Below are 12,018 nucleotides of genomic sequence, written 5' to 3'. Positions count from 1 at the left end.
GAATAAAAGAAAATACAAATAAATTAAACTCTCTAAGGGAGTAGACAGACTAGCTCATGCAGAAGAATTATCAGCATTCCCAAGTTCCTGTTGGTGGTAAGCAGTACCTAGATTATGGCATAGAGTCAGGGAGGATGCTTTCTATACTGGGTTTGCCATGACTACAGCAAACACTACAAAGGTACCTGATGGGGAATGTACTGTGTATGTTTATCTTATTGATTGTTAAATAAAATACTGTTTGGCCAATGAAACGGCAAGTTAGGCAGGACTAGGAGTCAAAGAGGATTCTGGGAAATGTAGTAGAGAAGTGCTGATCCAGACAGGAAGTGACATAGCAAGGAGACTCATATTTAATCGAAGGAGAAACAGAAAGGGTCCCTTTTTCCCGTTCGCCTCCTCCAGTGGCAGGATGTAAGCCACTGGCAAGGAGGGACGCCAATAAGGCGTCCGATAAGATAAGTCTTATAAAATATATAGATTTATGATAATTGAGACTGAGCTAACAGATGAGGAATCCTAGTCATTGGCCAAGCAGCTTTGAACCTAATACAAGTTTCTGTGTATTTATTTGGGCCTAACTCGGGCAGGCGGCTAGCGTAAAGCTCAGACGTGGCGGTGGGGCTCAGCGGCTTTTGGCAGAAAGATTTATCGTAACAGGTACCCACAAGCTCTAATTAGAACAGGACGGGGAAAACAGACAGGGTAAGAGTGTGAGTGTACACTAACATTCCTCACTGCAGCACAGCCAATACACACTTCCTAAGACTTATAGGTGAAACTGATGCTCTTCCCAACTTTGCTCTTAAGGGGCCCCAGACCAGAACATTCTGCAGCCATTAGTTAATTCTCCTGTTCTCTAGAGCCATATACTTTATTTGTAAAATATATGTTTAGCTTATCTTTAAAATTTTCAAGTCTCCTTGAGAGCTGCACTAGCCCAATGAACATACCATCCTTCATCTAGATTCACCCATAAATAACATTTTACCCTATTTGTTGCTTCCCATTTCTCTGTAAGCATGTATATGATTATGCATGCACTCACCCTGAAACTTCTGTAGAATCTGAAATTAAATTGCAGGTAGGCACTTACCTTTTAATAATAAATAATAATACAGAGCTAAAATACAGGAAAGTTACCATGATAAAATACTTCTATAAAATACAGTGCATATCCAAGTTCATTAACTCTTATAAGCACAAAGATTCCCAGGGGCTACCACCACCAACATGTAACCCACCTCAGTGCCAGCAGCCTCCAGGTAGAGGTAGGTTACTGAGGCCAGAGTTTGCTCTAGCAAGGGACACTAAGACATCACAGCTTTCAATACTCCAATCTCTTCAATGACATCATTTAACAGCTTAAAATAATCTTAAAAACTATGATGGAGTCAGCATAGCACACCAAAATGCAGTACTATAAAGAGCCCTATCCTATTTATGTCTTCTCTCTTTCTCCATAATTCTAAAAGGGTCACTGCCTAGATGTAATCCTCACCTTCTAAGATGGAAGGTTTCACACTGGTTTCTATAATATCCACTCTGTCATACTTGTATACCTAAAAGAAAAACAATGCAGTATTTTAGGGCAGGAATACTTTTACCCAGTAGAGTTAAGCAGAGACCATTGCTAGAGGGGACCAGGACATTTTTCCAAGAACCAGGCTTCCTAAGGGTTGCCAAGGAAATTCAATTCATTTTAACAACAGCAGTACATTGTATATAGAGGCCCAACTCCAAACATTACCAAGGATAGGTTTTTATTATCAAGACAGGGTTTCTCTGTGTAGCCCTACTGTCATGGAACTTGCTCTGTAGACCTGGCTGGCATCAAACTCAGAGATCCGCCTGCCTCTGCCTCCCAAGTGCTGGGATCAAAGGTGTGCATCCCCACTGCCGGGCTGAGGATAGGTTTTAAATGTCTTTATATATACCACTTATCCAAAGGACTGGGAACCTGAACCCATCTATAAAACCTCACTTATTCAGAAGACAAGAAATTCCAACTGACCCACTGCTTCCCTCTCCTTCAGCACCCAGCATAGCAGAAGCTGTTCAGAACCTCTCTTACCAGCCTCAGAGCTTCCTCCCAGGCAGCTCCTTCCAGCAGTTGGAGCACCGCTTCTTCATAATCCTGCCAAGGGAAAAAGGAGGACAAGCACAGGCGAATGCAGCAGCCTTAAAAGGAGCTGCCACATAGAGCCCCTCCGCCTTCCCAGGCAGCCTCAGCCCTCCCAGCTCCAGTTCTCAGCATCTTGCCTGTCCAAATATCTACTGGATAGTAATCTCCAAAAACACTGGCATAAAAGACAACCGGGTTAATCTTCTGAATGATGACCAAATACAAGGCAAGCACCTTTTCTTTACATCCTGGGATATCAAAGTCACAAGACAAGCCTGTCAAAAAAATTAGCTCTTTCCCCAGAATTACTGCAAAGCTTAACTGGAAACAAGACTAAACCCTGAAAAATATAGTGAAATAAACAGTAATTTCCTAGTTGGCTTGTTTGTTTCTTGTTGAATAACAGTTCTTCATATATTCTAAGACACTAAATCGTTATCAAATAAATGCTTTGAAAATATTTTCTTTCACTCTCTAAGCTGTCTTTGTACATTCTTGACAAGTCTTCATTCATATGAAGTCCAATTTATAGATTTCAATTTTAATTGCTGATCTTTTGGTATCAGATCTAAGAATATACTGCCAAGGTATTGATAAGGTTACCCCATCTTCCCCTAAGCCTTTTATGGTTTCAGTTCTTAAGATTAGCTTGTTGAGGGGGGGCAAAAAGAGGGTGGGAGTGAGAACTGTAGTTGGAATGTAAAATGAAATTTAAAAGAATAAGTAAACTGTTAAAAAAAGATTAGTTTGTTGATATATTTTGAGTAGCTTCAAGTGTTTTGTTGTTATTGTTTTGGGTTGTTTTTGTTGTTGTTGTTATTTCAGGACAGGGACTGTCTATGTAGCTCTGGCTGTCTGTCTTAGACTCATTCTCTAGACCAGGCTGGCTCTGCCAAATAAGCACAAGTGTACAGGCATGTACTCTTCAATGCACACACATGTAAAAACAAACAAAACAAGAAAAGCTTTCTCTTACAAAAGACCACCACTGTGCACAGCAGCAATCCTTGATGGCTACTACATGCCCGTGGCCTAGCAGCCTGTGATCAGTCAGTACTGCTTTAGTACTTTCATGGTAACTTCTGTAATTCTACCACAACCTCACATAGCCACATACAATCTGCCCCCAAGCTGCCTTGGTTAAAAAGAAACATTTTTAAGAGACTATGGAAAGGGAATGAAGCACATGAGTGGCCACCGCTTAGTGGCCTGTCTTCTAATGGTCCTTGCTCACTGCTTCTGCTTTGGCAAAGTTACCACAGGAAGCAGAGTTTGCTTTCCACAGGCAGGTCACAGGCACACACTACAGCAGAGCTTTCTAGTACTCTACCCACAGTCTACAATTTCAAGCTGAGAATGTGTATCGGAAGGGCATAGGACCAAGTACTTAGGGCTTTTCTTTTCAGATTTTAGAGTATTTGCACACACACAATACAGTATCTTGGGGGACAGAAAATAAGTTTAAGTAAGACATTCACGTGTGGTCTTTTTTCCAAAAGGATCCTGCACTTTGAATACGCCCTGTCACATATGAACAGGAATAGGATTATTACCATTGTGGCATCCCTATCAGTTCTCAAAACTGCAGATCTTGAGGCTTTTCAGATTTGGATGCAGGATGAGCAATCTGTACTTAGAGACACACCAGACTAAGATTTGCATGTCACACCAGCAAAAGGAAGACCTTTAGAACCAACACCACCCCAAGACCTAACCATTACCATGGCTCCTTCAGTTTCAGCATTAGTAGGAAGAGGAACGTCATTTCTTGTTGAAGTGGGGCGTCAGGGGAGGGGCTCACCTGAGCATACTGCTCCAGGACTATGGCTGCCTCACTGTGTTTCCTCTGCTCAACCAGCTTTCCTGCAAAGACAACAACAAGCACTTGATAGCAGACAGAAACTGGCTTCCACTTCTGTCCCTACAACTCACCAGACTACAAACTTCTGAATTTCTGTGAGGACAACAGGTGTACTACACAGCATGAAACACACACACCCATATCCACAGTCTTACTATATATCTTAGGTGGCCAGCCTGAAGCTGAAATCCCCTGCTGTGGCCTCCTGGGATTACAGAGGTGTGCTACCCTACCTAGTAAAGGAATCTAAATTAATCACAGGATTTAAAAACTCACATATAGCCAAAATTAGCTTTTAAAACAAAATGCTCTCAAAGGCATGCATAAGGACAACTATCACTAACTCATTTCTTCCTCTGGCAGAAAAGAAACTGCAATTCTCTGTGTGGGCACTAGATGGAGGTGGCTGGTTATGTCAGCAGCCATGCAGTCCTTAGCTCCTACAATCACACTAGTCAGAAAAATCAGATTACAACAGGCACATAAAACCCCAGTGTTCCTAAGAGGCTGTTCCACCCTATCCCCACTCCAGGACAATTACTAATGAAAAAACGACCATATAAGCACCTCCACTAGTGAAGTGGTTACTTTTTTTCCACCAATGTTGGCTTATGTAAACTGCCTCAATTAAATGTGTACACAAAGTAACTATACTGTATGTAGTGGTTTGAATAAGAATGGCCCCCATAAGCTAGTTTATTTGAATGCTTAGGGAGTGGCACTATTAGGAGGTATGGCCTTGTTGGGGTAGGCCTGGCCTTGTAGGAGGGAAGTGTGTCGCTGGGAGTAGAGTAGGCCTTGGGGTTTCAAAAGCTCAAGCCAGTCCCACTGTCCTCTCTCTGCCTGCTGCCTGTAGATGTGAATGTGGAACTCTCAGCTACCATCTCTACCTGCACACCACATGCTCCCTGCCATGAGGGTAATGGACTGAACCTTTGAACTATAATCTAGCCCCAGTTAAATGCTTTCCTTTATAAGAGAGGCTGTGGACATGGTGTCTCTTCACAGCAATAGAACAGTGACTAAGACACTATACAACGATGCCTCTTAAAACGCTCATGCCCTCTACATCGTTTGCCAATGAACATCTGCAACAATTATGTATATTCCACCACTAGACAGGATGAATGGGAAGTTAAGCTATAAGAAGGACACACACACACCCTACCTATGAGTTTGGAGGCTTGTTTCAGAACTGCTCTTTTTTTTTTTTTTATGAGATCATTGAAAATGTATACAGGACTCTGGTAAAGAATGTTCCGGTTTGAATTATCCCTTACCCCTAATACTCATGTTGGAGAAGAGAAAGGAGAGAAAGAAATACAAGCAAGCATTTCTTTATCTCAAGCACTGCTGAGGCCAGAGCCCCACATGCCTCTCAGGGCACTTAACCACTGTTCGACTCTCAGAAGTCAGAAGCACTAGCCTCACCCCACATCTGGGAATTCATCAACTCCAGCCACTCAGCTGCCTCTACTCTCTGTTTGTGCATCTGGTCTTGTCCACACCTGTCCCGGCAACTATTATGGCTTTAAATCATATATTGGCTACACCAGGATAGCTCCATCCAAAACTTCATCTTTACCTTCTTGAAAGGACAACTCTGCTACACTGTCAGGATTGGCATAATGTCTAAGGGTCAGAGAGTAATACAGGTTAGATAACACAGCGTAACTTTGAGGGCAATTGCAGCCACAACTCCTGTCTTAAGAGACTGTAAAGCTACAGAATAGAAGATCTACCAGTACTCAGGTGACAAACTGCTTTTTTAAATATGCCAATGCATTTGGACTTGTGCTTGTGGGACTGCTGTTCTATTTAAGAGGAATGTAGCCCTAAACTTATTTACAAAATTACCAAACAAAGCAATAAACAGACCTTTTGAAGAGTGAACACAAAATGGCTCTGCTTACCTGCCAGAGTTCTAGCAAGGGCAGCTATCTTGTCTTTAGTCAGTCGAAGCTGGGCAGCCACACAGAGAGCTTGCTGCCAGCTGCCGGAAGCCAAAAACGCTGAAAGAGCCTTCTCCCGGGCCCCACATCGGGAAAACACAAGCCCTGCTGACTCATACAGGTGCTCCCGCATCAGGTGTTCCCCATACGAAACACTGATCACCTGTGACGAGACACAGATTTGGTGAAGAAATGTGACAGTAGTTTCGTTATAGTAGTTCCAATATGGGCTACTTCAGTCGGCACTCCTTTTTCTACTCAAAACCTTACTGAAGATATTTATTCACTGAACATATACTGAGTACCTACATATGCATGATTCTAGGTGGCAGAAATAACAGTCACACACACACACACACACACACACACACACACACACACACACACACTAAATAAACAAATAAATAAATATTAAAAAAAGAAAACCCAGCACATTTAAGCTTTTGTCAGGGTGGCCACAGAAAATGGCCTTAACTAACACAGCATGGCCTATAATAATGGCAGAAGAGGATAAAATGACTGAGAATGATGGGCATGCCACCTCTAAAGGCTACAACGAAATGAAGCTATGTGAGGAGCCAGGAGAGGCTATGTGGCAAGAATGCACACAGTAGATTGAGGAGTAATGAGGTTAATGTCACTGGAGCTGGAGAAAGAGGAGAAAAACCAGAGCTACCAGGCAGCCATATAATAAACCCTGTATTGCCAAGGTTTACAGTGAATAAAGCAGAGATAAGGGAACATAACACAAAGTCCCTGCCCTTCTGGAAGTCATGGCCTGGCAGACACAAAGCAGCAAATCATCAGTTCAGTTGGCCCCAATCTAAGAATGAATTAGGGAGACTTGGAAAGTCTATGGACAGGTGGGCTCAAGAAAGGACACAACAGAGGCTGTCTGGGAACAAGATACAGTTCATTGAAAATACAAAGAATACCAGAAAGTGGTGCTAAAGAGTCTAGCATGTGTGGCTAGACAGAGATCTCAGAGGTGAAGATAACTTGCTGCTCTTGCAGAGAACCCAGGTTCAGTTCCTAACACCCATTATCAGGTGTCTGGAACTCTGCCTGGAACTCACTTTCAGGGGAGCCAACACACTCTTCTGGCCTCTGTGGACACCTGTATGAACCTGGTGCATACACAGAAAAGCAGGCACATACATACACATGAGTAAGAATAATCATTATGGTAGCAACAATAAACAGCTGGCAGCTCTATCACAGAGCTGTGTGTGATGGCCAATCTTGGTCAAAACACCTGGGAAGAAAGAGGGAGCCTCAACTGAGAACTGCCTCCATCAGAGTGCCCGGGGCTGTCTGTGTGCCTTTCCTTGATCTAACAGATGCAGAAGGAACCAGCTCTCTATAAGCAGTGTCATCACTGGACATGTCAGCACGGGCTGACAAGAGGCTCAACATGCGCCACAGAGCAAACCAGTATCTCTCCATGGCCTCTGCTTCCGTTCCTGCCTTTCTTCCTCAGGCTGCTTTTGTCCAGAGTGTTTTATCACAGCACTAGGAAAGCAAACTAGAAAAGCATGCATGCAATTTGCACACAAACAATGGTGATGACAGCCACATAGCAGAGTAGAACAGTGAGGAATGGATAGTCCTTGGTGGTCACAAAGCCTGGTCTCAACACCTCAGGTATGCCACTCTGCAGTTCTGACACTTATGCAAGTTGTGGCCCCACCTGTAAACTGGACACAACACCCTATCAGGTTATAAGAAAGACCACACAATATATTTAACTTAGAAGCAAAGTGCCTAGAACTTAAGAAAACCTAAATAGACATTTATATAAACAACCAAAACTCCCAAACTCCTGGAAGACTGTTGCCTTTCTAATTTCTCCTAACTAGTTCAAGATGAGACTGACTGGCTGTAGGACAAACCCTGAAGCCAAGGACAGTGTTTGGACTCAACATGTCCTCACTTTCCAACTAATTCCCAAAGCAATCAGGGGCCTCATTTCACATTTCAGCCACCACATACCCGGTACTGCAGTGAATCTGGTTGATACAACTTCAGAGCTTCTTTATACAAGTTTTTATCTCTTATAAAGTTTAGGCATTCTGTGAAATACTCAGGTCCTGCAAAAAGAGGATTTACACAAACATAGGTGTAAGACTTTGGAAGTATAATGGCTTTCACTTATGCTTAACGTGGAACTTTTCATACGTGTGTCCATGTGTGCGCATGCATGTGGAGGCCAGAGGACAGCCTGAGGTGGAGTTCCTCACGTCCTCAGCTGACATTCCTCAGAGGCACTGTCCACCTTATTTTTTGAAACAGGGTCTCTCATTGTCTGGAGCTTGCCAGGTAGGCTAATCTGGTTGGCCAATGAGACCCAGGGATCATCCTGTCTACCTTCCTAGAGCTCAGATTACAAGCACACGCCACTAAACCTAGCTTTCTCATGGAGTTTTTTGGAATGAATGCAGGTCTTCCTGCTTACAAAGCAGGCACTTTAATGATTTAGCCATCACTTTAGCCTCCTCCCAACCATGAGCATTTTTCAGTCTCTGCAATTTAATCTGAAGAACCACTTCAAATCTGAATTTCTGGTAAGCATCGCTCCATATTCTGAGGGAAGAGAAGATCGGGTTGGACAGGGTTACACTAGGCATTCCTGCTACACTCTCCTGCTCAGTATTTCTTCACGCTCCCTCACAGGAGCACCTGGGAGCTGATTACACACTCCCCTCAGGCCTCACTCTGTCCAGTGGGATCAGGATCTCCATGGAAGTAGGAGATGAGTGTACACTTAAGAAGCACCACAGACAGGCACCCTCCCGGACAAGTCCCAACTGTTCCAGTACAGGACAGAGGTGCTGTTGTGGTTCTACATTATCACTCCCTGTTAACTGGATAAGTGCAAACCACTCACTGTAGGCAAGCAGGGGTCCGTTTCCATCCCATATGGACAAACACTATGAGATGGGATTATCCACTAGTTCTGACCGAGACACTGAAGTTAATTTAGGAGGTACTCAATCCTACCCCAGAAAGGACCAGTTCTCAGCAAGGGTACCCCCACCTCACAGAGACCTGCTTCACCCTCGACATTTCAGGGCACTAGACAAAAATAAGGCAAACATGCAACAATCAAGTTTTCCAGACTGGAAACTGAAACCCATCTGTCTAGGATAACCTTATACCCTATCTTATAGCTTGCCTAGTTCCAGAGAAGCCTTGAAGCAGCAATAAACACTATCCCCCATACTCACCACACTTGCTGAGGTGCCCAATGGCCTTTTCATATCGTTTCAAGTACTTGTCTATGTTGAACTTCTGGTAATTAGGCTCCATTTTCTTAAGTGTATTAAGAAATGGAAGATATTCCTTAGGGTCCTAACAAAAGAGTTATTCTTTGTGATATTTATATAACACAAATTCCAATTTTAAGACAATAAACATAGAACAACATAATTTTAAATGTACATTACACTTATGTATCAATTATGTATCATATACTACATCAAATCAAATACAGTTTTGGGGAAAATACTTTCATATTTGGGTGTTATTAGTTTAACTTTGGAATAGTAAAGACTAACTTCACAGGCTGCTAAGGAAAACACAAGCCTGTAATCTAGAAGACAGTCAACAATGAACCTAAGTACCCCTGAAAGAGCCAGGCCTGGCTCTCAGTGCCATCCATGACATGACATACACGCCAGTTATGAAAAGCACACATAAAAACAAGGGTAAAATGTACTGAGAGAATGGGGCTTAGGAACAGTAGCTGTGGTGTTGTGGAATATTACTTTAAGATGTGTACGGGAAATGTTAGCCACGCCCTCTTGGGGGCTGGCACAGGTGATGAAGACCACGCACAATAGGGCGTGGTCAGAGTGACGCAGCAAGACCTTAAATATGAGGGTTGCACGCAGGCAGCTCTGGTCTATGGTTCGCCTGGTGGTAGGGGACTGACCCCGTAGCATGAATGCTCTCCCATTAAAACATTTGTTCTCCGGGCGTTGGTGGCACACACCTTTACTCCCAGCACTCAGGAGGCAGAGGCAGGCGGATCTCTGTGAGTTCGAGGCCAGCCTGGTCTCCAGAGCCAGTGCCAGGAGAGGCTCCAAAAGCTACACAGAGAAACCCTGTCTCGAGAAGAAAAAAAAAATTGTTCATCAAACTTGGTCAGACTCCTTTGAGGTACGCATTATTTGAGCCCCACTTTATTTGGTGTGGTGTCAGAAGTGGGAATTTTATTCAGAACCCTCGGGTGGTCATGGATTTTGGTAGGATTTATTCCCCTCCCGCATCAGCGCCCAGGTAATTTTTCATCTTCATCCGTGGCACTAACTGCCACAGAGTGTTTCTGGTGAAAGGGATGGGATGGGCGTGGTCAGAGTCACCTGTACCAGCCCCCAAGAGGGCATGGCTAACATTTCCCCTACAAAGATGTATTACATTTGTTTATGCTGTGGAATATTTGTTTAATGATGCAAAGGTGTGTTGCATTCTTTCATGTTGCATTTGTTTAACTCTGTAAAGCCGTGTTTCTTTGCCTGCCTAAAACACATGATTGGTCTAATAAAGAGCTGAACAGCCAACAGCAAGGCAGGAGAGAGAAATAGGCAGGGCTTATAGGCAGAGAAAATAAATAGGAGAAGAAATCTAGGGAAGAGAGTGGGGAGTGAGAAAAGGAAGAGAGTACAGCAGGAGCCAACTACGGAGTAAGAAGGAAAAAAAGATACATAGAATAAAGAAAATGCCCAGAGGCAAAAAGTAATTAAAGAGAAACAGGATAATTTAAGTTAGAAAAGCTGGCTAGAAACAAGCCAAGGTAAGACTGGGCATTCATATGTAAGAATAAATCTTCATATATTTATTTGGAAGCTGGGTGGTGGTGGTGGGGGGGGCCCAACGAGTAAAAAACCCAACCTCACTCTGGAGACTCAAATCTGTATCCACTCATAGCATAAGATAAAGTACCACTCTTTTCTAAAGAACAGGGTCCCACACTATTATGATTATATAAAGTTTCAAAATGGTACAAAAAATGTGAATACCACATACCTTTTGCGACTTCTCGGCTACCATGAGGACTAAATCAAAGTCATAAGTCCCAAGAGAATGATTATATAATTCGTTTACATCTACCAGGAGTAGCAGGTACTTCAAGGCCTCCTCTGCACTCACAGTATCAGCAACAGAGGGATCATTTCCTGTTGGTGTTCAAGAAAGAATGGGCTAGGGTGGAGCTCAGTCAGTTAAGAGCTTGTCTAGCACACATGAAGCCATTGGTTTGATCCCATGCTATATATATAAAATCAGGAGTGACGGTGTGCCTCCCGTAATTCCAGTACTCAGAAGGTGGAGGTAGGAGGATCAGAAACTCAAGGTCATCTGTAACTACATAGTGAGTTTGAGGCCAGAGTGGGCTACATCAAACCTTGCCAATATATGTTGAAAGAAAAAAAGAACAGAACAGTCATTTGTGACAAACTCCACAGACTCAGCAACCAAGCAATAAGATTTTCTGACAGACTGGACACTAGATGAAAATATGCTTTGATTCATTCATAAAATGCTTTACATTTAAAAATCTTTATGTTTGAAAATGGTGAACAAAGAGCCATAAGTTAATTCTGTGGAGTGGCAATGACACAGTAATGGTTAACTGCAGAACACTGACTGTCAAGGTCAAGTCAAACAAGTGTCTATTTGCAGGTCTCTACCTTGAAGTTGGTGTACTTTCTGCAGCACAATTTCCAGTTCCGGGGTTGTTTTCTTCACATGAGATGTGAGTATTGACAGGCAGTACCTGAGGTGATAAGTGAAACACCAGAATGACAGAAAGAATAAACTGGACAAAGACATCTCCACATCCTGTTGTTCCAAAGATGCCAACAATAAAATTGCACCCACTTGTGTGGATTGATGTTCTCCATTGCTATTCTCATAGCATCACATATACGATCAATATTCTTCCTGTCAGGATCCTTGGACACCTGGACACTCTTGTAAACCGGTGAAGGGTACATAGTCTTTGTGACATCTTCTTCCCTAAGAACCAGAGGTATAAACAGATCACTTACCATGTTAGTGGTGGGTCTGGTAATCCCACC

General features: G+C 43.0%; 1 protein-coding gene across 4 annotated transcripts in view; it reads right to left on the bottom strand.

The window, feature by feature from the left end:
• Elp1 (elongator complex protein 1) overlaps positions 1–12,018 on the bottom strand; it is a 58,812-nt gene that overhangs the window by 9,205 nt on the left and 37,589 nt on the right. For 3 of the 4 annotated variants that reach the window (XM_027403056.2, XM_027403054.2, XM_027403055.2), the window contains exons 23-31: positions 11,819–11,956; positions 11,629–11,714; positions 10,967–11,115; positions 9,166–9,289; positions 7,931–8,028; positions 5,900–6,101; positions 3,927–3,988; positions 2,075–2,137; positions 1,502–1,562 (exon numbers count right to left, since the gene is read on the bottom strand). In XM_027403056.2, the coding sequence (XP_027258857.1) occupies positions 1,502–1,562; positions 2,075–2,137; positions 3,927–3,988; positions 5,900–6,101; positions 7,931–8,028; positions 9,166–9,289; positions 10,967–11,115; positions 11,629–11,714; positions 11,819–11,956 (983 nt within the window). Of the gene's footprint in view, positions 1–1,501; positions 1,563–2,074; positions 2,138–3,736; positions 3,753–3,846; positions 3,989–5,899; positions 6,102–7,930; positions 8,029–9,165; positions 9,290–10,966; positions 11,116–11,628; positions 11,715–11,818; positions 11,957–12,018 lie in introns of those variants that run through there. The other variant, XM_027403057.2, reaches the window with a different exon arrangement.

The sequence above is a fragment of the Cricetulus griseus genome, chromosome 2 (assembly GCF_003668045.3).
Source record: "Cricetulus griseus strain 17A/GY chromosome 2, alternate assembly CriGri-PICRH-1.0, whole genome shotgun sequence".
Classification (NCBI taxonomy): Eukaryota; Metazoa; Chordata; class Mammalia; order Rodentia; family Cricetidae; genus Cricetulus; species Cricetulus griseus.
Note: the sequence above shows the minus strand (reverse complement) of the source record. Positions and strands in the feature narration are given on the sequence as shown.